Genomic DNA, 20,831 nt, shown 5'->3' on the forward strand with positions numbered 1-20,831 from the left:
AATAAAAACATATGTAAAAATGGTTCTTGGTATCATTATTATTAAATGATTTATATAGCGCACACATATGCTGCAGCGCTTTACAGAGAATATTTTAGTCCTCCACATCAGTCCCTGCCCCAGTGGAGCTTACAATCTATGTTCCCTATCACATGAACATGGGCATATATACATTAGGGCCAACTTTTATGTCAGCAGCCAAGTTACCTACCAGCATGTTTTTGAAGCGTGGGAGGAAATCGGAATCACCCGGAGGAAACCCGTAAATGCATGGGGAGAACATACAAACTCCACAGCGATAGCAATGACTGACAATTGAACTCACAACCTCAGTGCTGTGAGGCAGTTATGCTAAGCAATACACCACCATTATCAACTTTTCGGGGGCGAATGAATTAGCCCGCAGCCTCGTGCCACAAATAAAGTCAGTCTGGTTGCTATTGACGTGCTATTGCTGGTGTTTCTACAGCAAGTTACCCCCCTCGCGGGTAATTGAATTGACCCCATGGGGCGTTAATGTAGATATAAATATTCTCATCTGTAAACTGTGGCAAATGCTTTAAAGAGTAAATAGCACCGCAGGCTGACCGCGGGCACCAACCCCGGACGACAAGCAGTTACTTTAAAAGTAGGTAGCCTCGCTGTGTGTGCCACATTAGTAAGAGGCATGACTGTGTAGGGCATATTACGGTAACAGGGGCATAACTGTGTGCCACAATTTGTAAGGGGCATTATTGTATGTGGCATAATATTGTGTCAGGGGCATAACTCGGGTGTCAGGTACTGTAGTCTTTTCCTGCAAGGCCATGCCCCTTGTATAAAGAGGCCAAATGTTTTTTTTTTTTTTTTTTTTCTAAATGTCCATTGGGCGCATTTTTTACTGTTCGCACTGGAAGCCAAATTGTCTCGAAACGGTCCTGGCACCCAGTCACTAGAATAGGAACCGGTGTAAGTAGGCCGGCTTTGGAGAATATACTGTATTGCTGTTCCTGAGGACAATTGCCATCTGTGTGACCTGATGTCAGGTTATTCTGAATATAAACAGCACGAGTGTGACTTTTTGGGCCTGGGGTTTGGCGCTTCCACCTCAGATAACAGCGATCTCCAGGGCTGACGCCATGATAATGTCTGCAGAGGAGTGCGGTCACATGACAGATCACATGACGGACACTGTACTTACCATGTCTATATTCTGCATAATGTCCTGGAAGGAAGGGTGACTCCGAAACTGCTCAAAGAGCTCTCGCTTGTACAGCAGGGCGTAGACCAGGTTGGGGTTATGGTGGAGGGAATTGGTCAGGCAGGAGTTAATGATTTCCAGCATCATTCGGATTACTTCTTCTATCACATTGAGGTCCTGCGCCTGTGTACACAAAAAGCAGACTCTTATGAGATGGCTTACGCAGCATACTAAATAAAGCAACCAGTGACATCAAAATACCAGCAGAGAAATGGTGACATTAGAGCCTGAATTACTATTATTACCGTGTTACACTGTGCGTGGGCTGTGCTAAATATACAGCTTAGGACCCATTACCCAGCAAACTGCAAACATCAGAAGAAAGTTACTGTGAGGGGGGGAAGGGAGGATTTATTTTATCATCATTTGGCACTTTATAGGCACTGGAATCCAAATCCTATATAATAAAAGGCTAACACTGCTCCTCACCTCTATGGGGGGAATTCAAGCGTTGTGTGTGTGCCGGCGGCCACTAGATGTCGCCTGACGGAGCAATTCAAGCTCTGTTCGGGCATGCACAGCCGCCGGCGCTATTACGGTTATGTTGTTCTGTCGTGTTGACAGGCTGGTGACTAGTTATACATAAACCACTATATTCCAAGCACTCCGGGTAACAGATTTACCTGTACCTTGCAAATTCCATAAGAACCAACATCATCACTAGGCGGGAGAGGCATCCAACCTTCTTAAGTGGGGATGATGCCAATAGCAACCAATCATTTTATAGAACTATGAGCTAATACATGTCTGACTACATTCAGTGCGGCTATGGAAGATGGGAGTCATCATGAAAACACTCAATAAAACATTATTTAACATTTCTTCACCATTTTCCACATGACACACCTACAGGTGTACAGAAGCTTTATTATTCATATTTTCATTTTTACTGGGCAAAATTGATGATGATAGTCACAGACCCTTGCCCACCATTTTGTGAGTGGCTACAGTGGTTTCCATGGCGACAAGTCCAACCTCTCAATGGGGGCAATTTTGGAGACTGGGGAATTTCAGGAATGGTAAGTAGCCCAATAGCAGCACATTCAGGGCTCTGAGGAGGGGAACTTTGGTGTAGAACAGACTGGGTCATGGATCTAGCAGATTACAATCTAGTGATGTGTGTACGATGCACAAATGGCTGACACTGCCATAGGGTAAATTAATGTTTCAGGAGGTCTTCTCCTTTCACATCAGCTTGTTCAGTACATGCCCACAGAATGGATAATGTGACGTGTGCTGCACTACCACATAATACAGTGATGGAATTCATGTAACGTGTGCATTGGATCCATATTATCTCAAAGACTCCGGGCGTGGAGGACAGAACTAGAATACCAGTCAGCATTGGACACTTTGTGGAATTCAGCATGTAAACTGGAAATATCTCAGTGTTAATTTAATTAACAGAAGGATTTATATAGAAACACAGAATGTGGCGGCAGATAAGAACCACTTGGCCCATCCAGTCTGCCCCTTTTTTACATTTTGGTAACCTCAACCCTATCTGAGCCATAGGGTCTATACATAAAGCAGTGAAAAATAAGAATTTACTTACCGATAATTCTATTTCTCATAGTCCGTAGTGGATGCTGGGGACTCCGTAAGGACCATGGGGAATAGCGGCTCCGCAGGAGACTGGGCACATCTAAAGAAAGCTTTAGGCCTAACTGGTGTGCACTGGCTCCTCCCCCTATGACCCTCCTCCAAGCCTCAGTTAGGATACTGTGCCCGGACGAGCGTACACAATAAGGAAGGATTTTGAATCCCGGGTAAGACTCATACCAGCCACACCAATCACACCATATAACTTGTGATCTGAACCCAGTTAACAGTATGATAACAGAGGAGCCTCTGAAAAGATGGCTCCCAACAATAATAACCCGATTTTTGTAACAATAACTATGTACAAGTATTGCAGACAATCCGCACTTGGGATGGGCGCCTAGCATCCACTACGGACTATGAGAAATAGAATTATCGGTAAGTAAATTCTTATTTTCTCTAACGTCCTAAGTGGATGCTGGGGACTCCGTAAGGACCATGGGGATTATACCAAAGCTCCCAAACGGGCGGTAGAGTGCGGATGACTCTGCAGCACCGAATGAGAGAACTCCAGGTCCTCCTCAGCCAGGGTATCAAATTTGTAGAATTTAGCAAACGTGTTTGCCCCTGACCAAGTAGCTGCTCGGCAAAGTTGTAAAGCCGAGACCCCTCGGGCAGCCGCCCAAGATGAGCCCACTTTCCTTGTGGAACGGGCTTTTACAGATTTTAGCTGTGGCAGGCCTGCCACAGAATGTGCAAGCTGAATTGTACTACAAATCCAACGAGCAATAGTCTGCTTAGAAGCAGGAGCACCCAGCTTGTTGGGTGCATACAGGATAAACAGCTAGTCAGATTTTCTGACTCCAGCCGTCCTGGAAACATATTTTCAGGGCCCTGACAACATCCAGCAACTTGGATTCCTCCAAGTCCCTAGTAGCCGCAGGCACCACAATAGGTTGGTTCAGGTGAAAACGCTGGAACCACCTTAGGGAGAAACTGAGGACGAGTCCTCAATTCCGCCCTGTCCGAATGGAAAATCAGATAAGGGCTTTTACAGGATAAAGCCGCCAATTCTGACACGCGCCTGGCCCAGGCCAGGGCCAACAGCATGACCACTTTCCATGTGAGATATTTTAACTCCACAGATTTAAGTGGTTCAAACCAATGTGACTTTTGGAACCCAAACTACATTGAGATCCCAAATTGCCACTGGAGGCACAAAAGGAGGCTGTATATGCAGTACCCCTTTTACAAACATCTAAACTTCAGGGACTGAAGCTAGTTCTTTTTTGGAAGAAAATTGACAGGGCCAAAATCTGAACCTTAATGGACCCCAATTTCAGGCCCATAGACACTCCTGTTTGCAGGAAATGTAGGAATCGACCCAGTTGAATTTCCTCCGTCGGGCCTTACTGGCCTCGCACTACGCAACATATTTTCGCCAATTGCGGTGATAATGTTTTTGCGGTTACATCCTTCCTGGCTTTAGATCAGGATATGGATGACTTCATCCGGAATGCCTTTTTTCCTTCAGGATCCGGTGTTCAACCGGCATGCCGTCAAACGCAGCCGCGGTAAGTCTTGGAACAGACAGGGTCCTTGCTGGAGCAGGTCCCTTCTTAGAGGTAGAGGCCACGGATCCTCCGTGAGCATCTCTTGAAGTTCCGGTTACCAAGTCCTTCTTGGCCAATCCGGAGCCACGAATATAGTGCTTTCTCCTCTCCATCTTATCAATCTCAGTACCTTGGGTATGAGAGGCAGAGGAGGGAACACATACACTGACTGGTACACCCACGGTGTTACCAGAGCGTCTACAACTATTGCCTGAGGGTCTCTTGACCTGGCGCAATACCGGTCGAGTTTTTTAATCATGTGGACGACTTCTGGGTGAAGTCCCCACTCTCCCGGGTGGAGGTCGTGCTGAGGAAGTCTGCTTCCCAGTTGTCCACTCCCGGAATGAATACTGTTGACAGTGCTATCACATGATTTTCCGCCCAGCGAAGAATCCCTGCAGCTTCTGCCATTGCCCTCCTGCTTCTTGTGCCACCCTGTCTGTTTACGTGGGTGACTGCCATGATGTTGTCCGACTGGATCAACACCGGCTGACCTTGAAGCAGAGGTCTTGCTAAGCTTAGAGCATTGTAAATGGCCCTTAGCTTCAGGATATTTATGTGAAGTGATGTATCCAGGCTTGACCCTAAGCCCTGGATATTCCTTCCCTGTGTGACTGCTCCCCAGCCTCGCAGGCTGGCATCCGTGGTCACCAGGACCCAGTCCTGAATGCTGAATCTGCGGCCCTCTAGAAGATGAGCACTCTGCAACCACCACAGGATGGATACCCTTGTCCTTGGTGACAGGGTTATCCGCTGATGCATCTGAAAATGCGACCCGGACCATTTGTCCAGTAGGTTCCACTGGAAAGTTCTTGCGTGGAATCTAACGAATGGGATTGCTTCGTAGGAAGCCACCATTTTTACCCAGAACCCTTGTGCATTGATGCACTGAGACTTGGTTCGGTTTTAGGAGGTTCCTGACTAGCTCGGATAACTCCCTGGCTTTCTCTTCCGGGAGAAACACCTTTTTTCTGGACTGTGTCCAGGAACATCCCTAGGAAACAGAAGACAAGTCGTCGGAACCAGCTGCGATTTTGGAATATTGAGAATCCAATCGTGCTGCCGCAACACTACCTGAGATAGTGCTACACCGACTTCCAACTGTTCCCTGGATCTTACCCTTATCAGGGAATCGTCCAAGTAAGGGATAACTAAAATTCCCTTCCTTCGAAGGGATATCATTTCGGCCATTACCTTGGTAAAGACCCGGGGTGCCGTGGACCATCCCTACGGCAGCGTCTGAACTGATAGTGACAGTTCTGTACCATAACCTGAGGTACCCTTGGTGAGAAGGGTAAATTTTGACATGAAGGTAAGCATCCTTGATGTCCCGAGACATCATGTAGTCCCCTTCTTCCAGGTTCGCAATCACTGCTCTGAGTGACTCAATCTTGAATTTGAACCTCTGTATGTAAGTGTTCAAAGATTTTAGATTTTAGATTTAGAATCGGTCTCACCGAGCCGTCTGGCTTCGGTACCACAATAGTGTGGAATAATACCCCGTTCCCTGTTGCAGGAGGGGTACCTTGATTATCACCTGCTGGGAATACAGCTTGTGAATGGCTTCCAAAACTGCCTCCCTGTCAGAAGGAGACATCGGTAAAGCCGACTTTAGGAAACGGCGAGGGGGAGACGTCTCGAATTCCAATATGTACCCTTGAGATATTACCTGAAGGATCCAGGGGTCTACTTGCGAGTGAGCCCACTGCGCACTGAAATTCATTGAGAACGGGCCCCCACCGTGCCTGAGCTTGTAAGGCCCTAGCGTCATACTGAGGGCTTGGCAGAGACGGGAAAGGGTTTCTGTTCCTGGGAACTGGCTAATCTCTTCAGCCTTTTTCCTCTCCCTCTGTCACGAGCAGAAAAGAGGAACCTTTTGTCCGCTTGCCAACAAAGGACTGCGCCTGATAATACGGCGTCTTATTTTGAGAGGCGACCTGGGGTACAAACGTGGATTTCCCAGTTGTTGCCGTGGCCACCAGGTCTAAAAGACCGACCCCAAATGTCCCCTTTCAAAGGCAATACTTCCAAATGCCGTTTGGAATCCGCATCACCTGACCATTTTACTGGTAGAATTGGACAACGCACTTATACTTGATGCCAGTCGGCAAATATTCCGCTGTGCATCATGCATATATAGAAATGCATCTTTTAAATGCTCTATAGGCAATAATATACTATCCTTATCTAGGATATCAATATTTCCAGTCAGGGAATCCGACCATGCCAACCCAGCACTGCACCTCCAGGCTGAGGCGATTGCTGGTCGCAGTATAACACCAGTATGTGTGTGAATACATTTTTGGATACCCTCCTGCTTTCTATCAGCAGGATCCTTAAGGGCGGCCATCTCTGAGAGGGTAGAGCCCTTGTTCTTACAAGCGTGTGAGCGCCTTATCCCCCCTAGGGGGTGTTTCCCAATGCACCCTAACCTCTGGCGGGAAAGGGTATACAGCCAATACTTTTTAAGAAATTATCAATTGTTATCGGGGGGAAACCCACGTCACACACCTCATTTTATTTCTCAGATTCAGGAAAACTACAGGTAGTTTTTCCCTCACCGAACATAATACCCCTTTTTGGTGGTACTCGTATTATCAGAAATGTATAAAACATTTTCCATTGTCTCAATCATGTAACGTGTGGCCCTACTGGAAATCACGGTTGTCTCTTCACCGTCGACACAGGAGTCAGTATCCGTGTCGGCGTCTGTATCTGCCATCTGAGGTAACGGGCGCTTTAGAGCCCCTGACGGCCTATGAGACGTCTGGACAGGCACAAGCTAAGTAGCCGGCTGTCTCATGTCAACCACTGTTTTTTTATACAGAGCTGACACTGTCACGTAATTTTCAACAGTACATCCACTCAGGTGTCGACCCCCTAGGTGGTGACATCACTGTTACAGACACTCTGCTCCGTCTCCACATCATTTTTCTCCTCATACATGTCGACACAAACGTACCAACACACAGCACACACACAGGGAATGCTCTGATAGAGGACAGGACCCCACTAGCCCTTTGGGGAGACAGAGGGAGAGTATGCCAGCACACACCAGAGCGCTATATATATATATACAGGGATAACCTTATATAAGTGTTTTTCCCCTTATAGCTGCTGTATGTTTTAATACTGCGCCTAATTAGTGCCTCCCTCTCTTTTTTTAACCCTTTCTGTATGTAGTGACTGCAGGGAAGAGCCAGGGAGCTTCCCTCCAACTGAGCTGTGAGGGAAAACGGCGCCAGTGTGCGGAGGAGATAGGCTCCGCCCCCTTTTCGGCGGCCTTATCTCCCGTTTTTCTGTATATTCTGGCAGGGGTTAAATGCATCCATATAGCCCAGGAGCTATATGTGATGTCTTTTTTGCCATGTAAGGTATTTTTATCATGTTTTATTGCGTCTCAGGGCGCCCCCCCCAGCGCCCTGCACCCTCAGTGACCGGAGTATGAAGTGTGCTGAGAGCAATGGTGCACAGCTGCAGTGCTGTGCGCTACCTTATTGAAGACAGGAACGTCTTCTGCCGCAGATTTTTCCGGACCTCTTCGCTCTTCTGGCTCTGTAAGGGGGCCGGCGGCGCGGCTCCGGGACCCATCCAGGCTGGGCCTGTGATCGTCCCTCTGGAGCTAATGTCCAGTAGCCAAGAAGCCCAATCCACTCTGCACGCAGGTGAGTTCGCTTCTTCTCCCCTTAGTCCCTCGATGCAGTGAGCCTGTTGCCAGCAGGTCTCACTGAAAATAACAAACCTAAACTAAAACTTTCACAAAGAGCTCAGGAGAGCCCCTAGTGTGCACCCTTCTCGTCGGGAACAGAAATCTAACTGAGGCTTGGAGGAGGGTCATAGGGGGAGGAGCCAGTGCACACCAGTTAGTCCTAAAGCTTTCTTTAGATGTGCCCAGTCTCCTGCGGAGCCGCTATTCCCCATGGTCCTTACGGAGTCCCCAGCATCCACTTAGGACGTTAGAGAAAGAGTGAAGAAAAAATAAGATTTTACTTACTGATAAATCTATTTCTCGTAGTCCGTAGTGGATGCTGGGGACTCCGTCAGGACCATGGGGATTAGCGGCTCCGCAGGAGACAGGGCACAAAAATAAAGCTTTAGGATCAGGTGGTGTGCACTGGCTCCTCCCCCTATGACCCTCCTCCAAGCCTCAGTTAGGATACTGTGCCCGGACGAGCGTACACAATAAGGAAGGATTTTGAATCCCGGGTAAGACTCATACCAGCCACACCAATCACACCGTACAACTTGTGATCTGAACCCAGTTAACAGTATGACAAACGTAGGAGCCTCTGAACAGACGGCTCACAACAATAACAACCCGACTTTTTTGTAACAATAACTATGTACAAGTATTGCAGACAATCCGCACTTGGGATGGGCGCCCAGCATCCACTACGGACTACGAGAAATAGATTTATCGGTAAGTAAAATCTTATTTTCTCTGACGTCCTAGTGGATGCTGGGGACTCCGTCAGGACCATGGGGATTATACCAAAGCTCCCAAACGGGCGGGAGAGTGCGGATGACTCTGCAGCACCGAATGAGAGAACTCCAGGTCCTCTTTAGCCAGGGTATCAAATTTGTAGAATTTTACAAACGTGTTCTCCCCCGACCACGTAGCTGCTCGGCAGAGTTGTAATGCCGAGACCCCTCGGGCAGCCGCCCAGGATGAGCCCACCTTCCTTGTGGAATGGGCCTTGACAGATTTAGGCTGTGGCAGGCCTGCCACAGAATGTGCAAGTTGAATTGTGCTACAAATCCAACGAGCAATCGTCTGCTTAGAAGCAGGAGCACCCAGCTTGTTGGGTGCATACAGTATAAACAGCGAGTCAGATTTTCTGACTCCAGCCGTCCTTGAAATATATATTCTCAATGCCCGGACAACGTCCAGCAACTTGGAATCCTCCAAATCGCTAGTTGCCGCAGGCACCACAATAGGTTGGTTCAGAAGAAACGCTGACACCACCTTAGGCAGAAAATGAGGACGCGTCCGCAGTTCTGCCCTGTCCGAATGGAAAATCAGATATGGGCTTTTATACGATAAAGCCGCCAATTCTGATACTCTCCTGGCTGAAGCCAGGGCCAGTAGCATGGTTACTTTCCACGTAAGATATTTCAAATCCACCGATTTGAGTGGCTCAAACCAATGGGATTTGAGAAAATCCAAAACTACATTAAGGTCCCACGGAGCCACAGGGGGCACAACCGGGGGCTGTATATGTAGTACTCCTTTAACAAAAGTCTGGACTTCAGGAACTGAAGCCAATTCTTTCTGGAAGAAAATCGACAGGGCCGAAATTTGAACCTTAATGGACCCCAATTTGAGGCCCATAGACAATCCTGTTTGCAGGAAATGTAGGAATCGACCCAGTTGAAATTCCTCCGTGGGGACCTTCCTGGCCTCACACCACGCAACATATTTTCTCCAAATGCGGTGATAATGTTGTGCAGTCACCTCCTTCCTGGCTTTAACCAGTGTAGGAATGACCTCTTCCGGAATGCCTTTTTCCCTTAGAATTCGGCGTTCAACCGCCACGCCGTCAAACGCAGCCGCGGTAAGTCTTGGAATAGACACGGTCCCTGCTGAATCAGGTCCCGTCTTAGAGGTAGAGGCCACGGATTTTCCGTGAGCATCTCCTGAAGTTCCGGGTACCAAGTTCTTCTTGGCCAATCCGGAGCCACGAGTATCGTTCTTACTCCCCTTTGCCGTATAATTCTCAGTACTTTGGGTATGAGAGGCAGAGGAGGAAACACATACACTGACTGGAACACCCACGGTGTTACCAGAGCGTCCACAGCTATTGCCTGAGGGTCTCTTGACCTGGCGCAATACCTGTCCAGTTTTTTGTTGAGGCGAGACGCCATCATATCCACCTTTGGTTTTCCCCAACGGTTCACAATCATGTGGAAGACTTCTGGATGAAGTCCCCACTCTCCCGGGTGTAGATCGTGTCTGCTGAGGAAGTCTGCTTCCCAGTTGTCCACTCCCGAAATGAACACTGCTGACAGTGCTATCACATGATCTTCCGCCCAGCGAAAAATCCTTGCAGCTTCTGCCATTGCTCTCCTGCTTCTTGTGCCGCCCTGTCTGTTTACGTGGGCGACTGCCGTGATGTTGTCCGACTGGATCAACACCGGCTGACCCTGAAGCAGGGGTTTTGCCAGGCTTAGAGCATTGTAAATCGCTCTTAGCTCCAGTATATTTATGTGAAGAGACATCTCCAGGCTTGACCATACTCCCTGGAAGTTTCTTCCCTGTGTGACCGCTCCCCAGCCTCTCAGACTGGCATCCGTGGTCACCAGGACCCAGTCCTGTATGCCGAATCTGCGGCCCTCTAACAGATGAGCACTCTGCAACCACCACAGAAGAGACACCCTTGTCCGTGGCGATAAGGTTATCCGCTGATGCATCTGCAGATGCGATCCGGACCATTTGTCCAGCAGATCCCACTGAAAAGTTTGTGCGTGGAATCTGCCGAATGGGATTGCTTCGTAAGAAGCCACCATCTTTCCCAGGACTCTTGTGCATTGATGCACAGACACTTTTCCTGGTTTTAGGAGGTTCCTGACAAGTTCGGATAACTCCTTGGCTTTCTCCTCCGGAAGAAACACCTTTTTCTGAACCGTGTCCAGAATCATTCCCAGGAACAGCAGACGTGTTGTCGGGGTCAACTGAGATTTTGGAAAATTCAGAATCCACCCGTGTTGTTGCAGCACTACTTGGGTTAGTGCTACTCCGTCCTCCAGCTGTTCTCTGGACCTTGCCCTTATCAGGAGATCGTCCAAGTAAGGGATAATTAATACGCCTCTTCTTCGCAGAAGAATCATCATTTCGGCCATTACCTTGGTAAAGACCCGAGGTGCCGTGGACAATCCAAACGGCAGCGTCTGAAACTGATAATGACAGTTTTGCACCACGAACCTGAGGTACCCTTGATGTGAAGGGCAAATTGGGAAATGCAGGTAAGCATCTTTTATGTCCAGGGACACCATAAAGTCCCCTTCTTCCAGATTCGCTATCACTGCTCTGAGTGATTCCATCTTGAACTTGAATTTTTGTATGTACAGGTTCAAAGATTTCAGATTTAGAATAGGTCTTACCGAGCCGTCCGGCTTCGGTACCACAAATAGCGTGGAGTAATACCCCTTTCCCTGTTGTAGGAGGGGTACCTTGACTATCACCTGCTGAGAAAACAGCTTGTGAATGGCTTCCAATACCGTCGCCCTGTCTGAGGGAGACGTTGGCAAAGCAGACTTTAGGAACCGGCGAGGGGGAGACTTCTCGAATTCCAACCTGTAACCCTGAGATACTACCTGCAGGATCCAGGGGTCCACCTGTGAGCAAGCCCACTGCGCGCTGAAATTCTTGAGTCGACCCCCCACCATTCCTGAGTCCGCTTGTAAAGCCCCAGCGTCATGCTGAGGGCTTTGCAGAACCCGCGGAGGGCTTCTGTTCCTGGGAAGGAGCTGCTTGCTGCCCTCTCTTACCCTTTCCTCTGCCTCGGGGCAGATATGACTGTCCTTTTGCCCGCTTGTTCTTATAGGACCGAAAGGACTGCGGCTGAAAAGACGGTGTCTTTTTCTGTTGGGAGGGGGTCTGAGGTAAAAAGGTGGATTTCCCGGCCGTTGCCGTGGCCACCAGATCCGATAGACCGACGCCAAATAATTCCTCCCCTTTATACGGCAATACTTCCATATGCCGTTTGGAATCCGCATCACCTGACCACTGTCGTGTCCATAAACTTCTTCTGGCAGATATGGACATCGCACTTACTCTCGATGCCAGAGTGCAAATATCCCTCTGAGCATCTCGCATATAAAGAAAAGCATCCTTTAATTGCTCTAAAGTCTGTAAAATACTGTCCCTATCCAGGGTATCAATATTTTCAGTCAGGGAATCCGACCAGACCACCCCAGCACTGCACATCCAGGCTGAGGCGATGGCTGGTCGCAGTATAACACCAGTATGTGAGTATATACTTTTTAGGGTAGTTTCCAGCCTCCTATCAGCTGGATCCTTGAGGGCGGCCGTATCAGGAGACGGTAACGCCACTTGTTTTGATAAGCGTGTGAGCGCCTTATCCACCTTAGGGGGTGTTTCCCAGCGCGCCCTAACCTCTGGCGGGAAAGGGTATAATGCCAATAACTTTTTTGAAATTAGCCCTTTTCTATCTGGGTTAACCCACGCTTCATCACATACATCATTCAATTCCTCTGATTCAGGAAAAACTACAGGTAGTTTTTTCACCCCCCACATAATACCCCTTTTTGTGGTACTTGTAGTATCAGAGATATGCAAAGCCTCCTTCATTGCCGTGATCATATAACGTGTGGCCCTACTGGAAAATACGTTTGTTTCTTCACCGTCGACACTAGATTCAGTGTCCGTGTCTGGGTCTGTATCGACCGACTGAGGTAAAGGGCGTTTTACAGCCCCTGACGGTGTCTGAGACGCCTGGGCAGGTACTAACTGGTTTGACGGCCGTCTCATGTCGTCAACTGATTTTTGTAATGTGCTGACATTATCACGTAATTCCATAAACAAAGCCATCCATTCCGGTGTCGACTCCCTGGGGGGTGACATCACCATTACCGGCAATTGCTCTGCCTCCACACCAACATCGTCCTCATACATGTCGACACACACGTACCGACACAGCAGACACACAGGGAATGCTCTATTGAAGACAGGACCCCACTAGCCCTTTGGGGAGACAGAGGGAGAGTTTGCCAGCACACACCCAAGCGCTATAATATATATGGGAACAACCCTATATAAGTGTTGTATCCTTATAGCAGCTTAAATATAGTAATATCGCCAAAAAAAAGTGCCCCCCCTCTCTGTTTTACCCTGTTTCTTTAGTGCAGTGCAGGGGAGAGTCCTGGGAGCCTTCCTCACAGCGGAGCTGAGCAGGAAAATGGCGCTGTGTGCTGAGGAGAATAAGCCCCGCCCCCTATTTCGGCGGGCTCTTCTCCGGAGTTTGTGAGATCTGGCAGGGGTTAAATACATCCATATAGCCTCAAGGGCTATATGTGATGTATTTTTAGCCATAAAAAGGTATTATACATTGCTGCCCAGGGCGCCCCCCCAGCGCCCTGCACCCTCCGTGACCGCCGTGTGAAGTGTGCTGACAACAATGGCGCACAGCTGCAGTGCTGTGCGCTACCTCAGGAAGACTGAAAGGTCTTCTGCCGCCTGCTTCTGGACCTCTTCCATCTTCGGCATCTGCAAGGGGGGTCGGCGGCGCGGCTCCGGGACGAACCCCAGGGTGAGACCTGTGTTCCGACTCCCTCTGGAGCTAATGGTGTCCAGTAGCCTAAGAATCCAATCCATCCTGCACGCAGGTGAGTTCACTTCTCTCCCCTAAGTCCCTCGATGCAGTGAGCCTGTTGCCAGCAGGACTCACTGAAAATAAAAAACCTAAAAACTTTTTCTAAGCAGCTCTTTAGGAGAGCCACCTAGATTGCACCCTGCTCGGACGGGCACAAAAACCTAACTGGGGCTTGGAGGAGGGTCATAGGGGGAGGAGCCAGTGCACACCACCTGATCCTAAAGCTTTATTTTTGTGCCCTGTCTCCTGCGGAGCCGCTAATCCCCATGGTCCTGACGGAGTCCCCAGCATCCACTAGGACGTCAGAGAAAGACCAGTGGAGTTTCCCCATAGCAACCAATCAGCTTTGAAGGAAGCCTGTATCAAATACATTCTCCAGAATGTAAGGGAGATGCTGATTGGCTGCCATAGGCAACTTCTCCACTGGTCTGTTTCTCCACTCTTATCACTCCTTCATGAAGAGACCCCTTAGTTCTTTGTAAGGATATTCTTAAGTCTACTTGTTTAACGTGCTCTATGACACATTCTACTTTGCCTAGATAGACTGTAAGCTTGAGGACAGATTGTTCTCTCCCTATGGAGGAGATGTACTAAGTTTTGGAGACCGATAAAGTGGACGGAGATAAAGTACCAACCAACCAGCTCCCAACGGTCATTTTTCAAACACAGCCTGTAACATGGCAGTTAGGAACTGATTGGCTGCTACTTTACTTCTCTCCACTTTATCACTCCCCAAGGCTTGGTATAGCCCCCCTTGTGTGTTTTTGCACAATTCTACCATTTTTTTCAGACCACAGATACAGTAGGCCACCAGTAGGCACCCAGCTATGGGGGAACTACAAGACTCAGCATTTCTTTTAGACCCTGGAAGACCACTGTCCTGATTCCGTCAGCGATGAACCCAAGTACAGATCTGTCATTATTAGCTCCGCTGGTTGTAATGGCCGCCGCCGTAGCTGCAGGCTCCCCAGTCTCAGTGCTCCGACACAGCGCGGTAAAGGAGGAAATATTCAGACCGCTGACAATGAGATAAAAGTAAATGTCTCCTGCAGAATAATGGGCTCTGTTAAGTGAGTGCCAAGTGCAACACGAGTTTCAAAACAAACAGCAATCAGTGTATCTGTGCACGGCACCAGCTAACCTCAGCGCTGGTCTGGCAGGACAGTCAGCGCGGCACTAAATGAAAGGGTGTCTCTCTGGTGAAATTCCTGCAATTCTTATGGTTTCTCTGTTTGTGTAAGAAAGGCCTGTGTACATTACGGCAGGAACCTGGCAGGCCGGGGCTTTCAGCGGATTTACTGGTTCCCTGGCATTTATCGGAAGTAGAGCTTTAAAACTGGGGTCACTCGACTGCTGGGTGCCGCGGGTCAGTGAGTTGTGTCCCACGTCCCTGAGAAATGTCACTCACATCGATACTCCTGCAGCAGCCACTGGGCTGATGAGCGGTCTCCGTCTCTCAGTGTCCAGCCATCTGGTAAATGGCCCCATAACGGCGCAGGGCTTCAGCTAGAAGTCACGCCGGAGAAACTTGAAACGGGTATTTCAGAAATCTGTGTATTAAAAACGGGATAAGGTCCTCAGATCGACCTCACTTAGGTCGACATGTATTAGGTTGACACGGCAAAGGTCGACACATAAAAAGGTTGACATGAGTTTTTCATAATTTTTAAAAAAACGTTTTCATACTTTACGATCCACATGGACTACGACTGGGAATAGTAACCTGTGCCGAGCGAAGCGAGCCATGCGAGGGGACACGGTGCACTAATTGGGGTTCCTGGTCACTTTATTAAGAAAACTACACCCAAACCCCTTACCCAAAAACAACAACTCACGTTGACCTTTTCCAGGTGTCGACCTAGTGCCTGTCGAACAATAGTGGTCGACCTAATGAGTGTCGTCCCAAAAAAACCATTCCATTAAAAACTATACACAATTACTATGGCGGGTAACATTTCCACACTGCATTTGCACCTGTTAACGCACTGCAGTATAAAATGCAGGATTTTTAACCACTTAACTGGCAAATATTTTTTCCAAAAACTCCTCAGAAATTGACAGTTTTTTATGATTGAATGAGGTCAAGAACATCCATTTAAAATGTATCTAACATGAACATTAATACTGATTTGTAATGAAAAACAAAAAAAACTAATGGCGATATGTTGGACAATCAATATTCAGACATTACGACTGGCAATTGTACATTTCTTCTCTCTGCAGCCGCCGGGTATAAACTGGGGTGGGGGTGGGGTGGGGGTAAGATGAGGGCTGCTGGTTTTACAGTGATCGGCTGCGCCGCCGATGTTCAGGAGAAAACAGCGATGCAGAAAGGGCTTGGATGACCCTCTTGAGATTGGCAGCTGCTGGAAGATTGTCTTCCAGCAGCTGCCCAGTGGGAATTTCTGAATGGTCGCATCTGATACAACCACGCCAAGCAAGTGGTTAAGTAGCACTACTGTAAACCTAGTATTTGGTCATTGGCCATTTTACATTGGAAAAATGTACTTATGAAGCCTAGACCCAAAGTAACGGGTTGATTGCGAGTTGGAAGGCAGAAAAATGGAGCCATTGACTGTGCACCATTATAAAAACACATTGTACCGCAGGGGGTGATGTAAAATGCAGAGATACTTAGATTTGAGAGGGGCGTGTCCTAGCGGAAAATGAATGTGTATTAATACAGCTGCCCAGCATGTGTGGGCTACATGCAAGAGCAGCCAGTATTTACGCTGCATGCAAACTTAAACAACTGTATTTGTCCCCCTTGCATTGGTATATTGTTGGGAGGCATTCAAATTGCCGCCTGCCGGGATCCCGGTGGTCAGGATACAGACACCGGGTTACCGGCACCCAGTGAAATACCGGTGGCATGGAATCCCCACTCAGGTGGTGATCGATGCCACCACCCGAGGGTGAATATTACGCTATGGCGACCCCTGCAAATGTGATTACAAGCTCTGCAGCTGAAACAGCAGAGTAGAACAGGGCACTTTACTTACTGATAATGATTCTGCAAATGGGATGGACATTTCTAAAAATATGGCACTGTGATAGATATTTTGGTAGCTAAGAAAAGATATGACAGTCCAAAGGTAAGCAACATGTGGCACTCCAGGTTCTGTGTAACTACACATCCCAGCAAGTCCTGCCACAGATTTACCAGGCCCAGTAACAGCACAAATGTGGCTGAGCATGCTGGGATGTGTAGTCCCAAGTCTTACGGCAGCCGGAGTGCTACACGTTGCCTACCCCTGAGATAGCCTTTTGTCACCATCACACTTATTGTTGCGGCTTAGCGGAGTATTATTAGTCTGTAGCGCACACCAACATATTACACAACAGCGAGTGGTTCATGATACCAACAAATTAGACGAGGACATAAAACCATAAAGTAAAGATGGCATTACCCACATGAGCTTACAATCTAGGCGATAGATAAGGGGGTGGAATAGCCGTAGCTGGTGGATGGGGGCTAGGTCAGAACGGCAGTCAGCCGGGGCAGATGGGCATTACATTGCAGCTTGGGGAGAACGCCGGCTCACAGATGATTTAACAAAACCACACGCACCTCCGACATGGCAAAGTGTTTGCTTTTAGTGCCCCTTTAAAAGTTTATGAGTTCCCTGGCATAAATCTGGACTAACTGTACCAGTAATAAAGCATTTAACAGTGCTGTAAGGGCAGATATTTCAGTATGTGTCTCCTGTGAGTACAGACACGGTGGCATTGCAGCAATACACCAGGCTGTAAGGTACGTGCGGTCGGGTGCGACTCGTTTTACACAGACGGCTTCTGGAGATTTTATCTTTACACGGGCCCCCAGGCCGGCTCGCTCTTGTATGCTCAATGACAATATACATAATACGCCTGGAGATAATCTTAGTAATCTCATGTACGAGTCAGATATAAAGAACTGGAACTAAGGGAAGACTAAAAATAAAAAGCCAACCTCACCCTATTTTCCTGCTGAATTGCTGCAGACAGATAAATAGCGTCGGGAGACGGCACGGTAGACATGTAAATGCTTCACTTTGTGCTCCGTAATTATTGCTGCCCGAGATAAATTATCGGAAAAGCGGCCCAAAATAAAAAATAAAAAATGGCCTTCCAGAGAGATGATGTCATACAGTGGGAAGACTGATCATCCTGACGGCACTTTATTTGGTACCCCACCAGATTAGGATTCCATGGGGCCCCTAGGCAAGCTGCTGTTTAGGGCCCAAGCTCCCCTGTCTTTATCGAGACAAATTGTGCAAGTGGGGACTTGTTTTAGCACTTCTCCCTTATAACACTTCGGCCCAAATGTATTAAGCCTTAAAAAGTGATGAAGTGGAGACGGATAAAGAGAGATAAAGTATCAGCCAATCAGCTTTCTGTCATTTTTCAAACACAGGGGCAGATGTATTAACCTGAAGAAGAAGTGATAAAGCAGTGATAAGTACAAGGTGATAAACGCACCAGCCAATCAGCTCCTAACTGTTAATTCACATATTGAAGCTGATTGGCTGGTGCGTTTATCACCTTGCACTTATCACTTGTTTATCACTTCCTTATGCCTTCTCCAGGTTAATACATCTGCCCCACAGCCTCATACATGACAGTTAGGAGCTGATTGGCTGGTACTTTATCACTCTTTATCAGTCTCCACTTTTTAAGCCTTAATACATTTGGGCCTAGGTGCTCAGTTCCGTTCCTGCAGGGCGCTTCTATTACTGGGGGCCTCTGCTGAATGAACTGGCAAATCCAGAGAGCCAGCGGCAGGAGAGATCCACAGCGGGCATTTACTGGTCAACCAATCAGGGGTCAACTCTAGACCTGTGTAGGATCCTCCGATGTTTAAGGATAATTCTGGCAGTGGGCCCCATTACTGGTTAGTACTGGGGCCCGGCTGGGCTGAACAGAACGGTGTGAAAGTCCCCAAAGCCAAGGATAGGGACTATAGAAACATCTTAATTTAATGTGAAAAACCCTTTTCAGGATTATGCTGGGAACAGAAGGGGAGTAACTAGTATTTTTCATGGGTTTTATTGAATTTGTTATTTATTATATTACTGACTATTTATAGTGCCTTTATGTTGTGCAGCGATATACAGATATAATACTTGTCAGACCCTGTCACATTGGAGCTAACAGTCTGTGGCTAGTGAACGCTCATCAGTCAGGAAACATTAACAAAGGGTTTGCACGGACATTGGGGCTGATTCAGATATTTGCAGGACTTTGATGTTTCTGGGCGTGCCGCAGCCGGCGGCTACTTCCTCGGACGCAATTTGATGGGGGGGCCTGGTAGCATGTTTTTACTGCGCATCCAATGGCCACCCAATATTCATGTAGAGAGTCTGGTAATGCGTCATCGACGAAGCAGCGGATCACAGAAGTTTTAGCACAGTTGCTGTGTACATAGGCGCCGTGGATGTTCCTTTACCGTAACTCTTTCAATCAGGCCCATAGTTTCTAATGTAAAATAGTGTAAAAAAAAAAAAGAAAGAAAAAAGCATTTTTAGGGTATGGGACTCACATACTGGTAATAAGGGGTCTCCATACTGCTGTGTAATATTATATGGGTTTTTTTTATGACTTTTTTTTTCTCTACTGGATAAAAATTGCCATTTCTGCCGTCAGTAATTTACTGACAGTTGTCAGCCATACCCTAGTTTCCTGTTGCTAGGATACAGCACTTCTTATAGACTAAGTGGCAGTAAAATGTATTTCTCTATCATTACATTCGCTACGCAAATACGGGGTTGATTCAATCAGGGGAGAGAGGCGTGTGACGCGTTGCTGTGACTGCGTTGGAACGCTGGCAACGGCACTCAAAATTGCCCCGGTTTTGTCCACTGTATTGCGTCATTTTTTTTTTGCAGCTCCATAGAGTAGATATTAATATATGTAATTCAGGGGCTACCATATGTGTGGCACAGGAATTGTGGTCATTGCTGCTAACTGAATCGCCCGGTATCCGGATTCTAGGTCGATACCAACTAGGTTGACACGGCCATTAGGTTGACATGAAAAAAGGTCGACATGAGTTTTTTACTTTTTTTGGGGGGGACTTTTTCATACTTTACAATCTACATGGACTACGATTGGAAATGGTAACCCAGCATAGCGAGCCATGCAAGGGGACGCGGTGCACTAATTGGGGTTCCCAGTCACATTTGACGGAGAAAACAACACCAAAAAAACATTAAAAAACGCATGTCGACCAATGGGTGTAGACCCTGAGTCCCATACCCGAATTGCGCGCTCTCTCTCTCTCTGTATGTATATATATATATATATATATATATATATATATACATACACACACACACACACTTGTTGTTGGACCGGCACTCCGCTCTGGTAGGTGTTTAATGCTTTGGTGCCCCCAGCAGGAACAAAGTATTACCATATAGAAAAAAATCTGCGGCACTCAAAGTCTTTATGATGAAAAACGCGTATTAAAGATTATCACTCCATACCAACGTTTCAGGGCAGGCACGCCCCTTTGTCAAGGTGACCAGAAACAAAGGGGCGTGCCAGCCCCGAAACGTTGGTATGGAGTGTTAATCTTTAATACACGTTTTTCATCGTAAAGACTCTGAGTGCCGCAGATTTTCTTCTATATGGTATATATCTACATGGTATATGGTACATAGTCCACACGGACCGGGAGTGCCGGTCCGTGTGGACTATATATATATATATATATATATATAAAATGGACACCATTCGAACATCAGAAGTAATCGACTACCTCTCTCATTCAATAATCTGTATATAAAACATTCTACGTCTTTAAAATCAGCTTTACATCCTGCAAGATTCCAGTATAAAAGGATTAAAATGATAAAGGAATAAAGGAGAGTTCAGAGCAACATATACAGAGAGAGACAGAATATTTCCCTTCTTATTTGTATATAGTGACAAAGAACTGCCCCTTACATCCCTGGAACGGTTAAATTACATATTAAAAATATTATCCGATCTGCGTCTCTCATACAATGCTTCACATTCTGGGGTTAAACCTTCTTTGAGGGCACAGTTAATAGTGGTGGACTGTATGGGAGGTCCACCCACCCGGATGAATAGAATACTTCTCCACCGGTAACCTGACAC

General features: G+C 47.4%; 1 protein-coding gene across 1 annotated transcript in view; it reads right to left on the reverse strand.

Annotated features, from left to right (window-relative positions):
- Window positions 1–20,831, reverse strand: part of DYM (dymeclin) — a 532,360-nt gene that overhangs the window by 124,338 nt on the left and 387,191 nt on the right. The window contains exon 14 of the mRNA XM_063958471.1: window positions 1,181–1,363. Within this exon, the coding sequence (XP_063814541.1) occupies window positions 1,181–1,363 (183 nt within the window). The remainder of the gene's footprint in view (window positions 1–1,180; window positions 1,364–20,831) is intronic.

This window comes from Pseudophryne corroboree, chromosome 1 (assembly GCF_028390025.1).
Source record: "Pseudophryne corroboree isolate aPseCor3 chromosome 1, aPseCor3.hap2, whole genome shotgun sequence".
Taxonomy (NCBI): Eukaryota; Metazoa; Chordata; class Amphibia; order Anura; family Myobatrachidae; genus Pseudophryne; species Pseudophryne corroboree.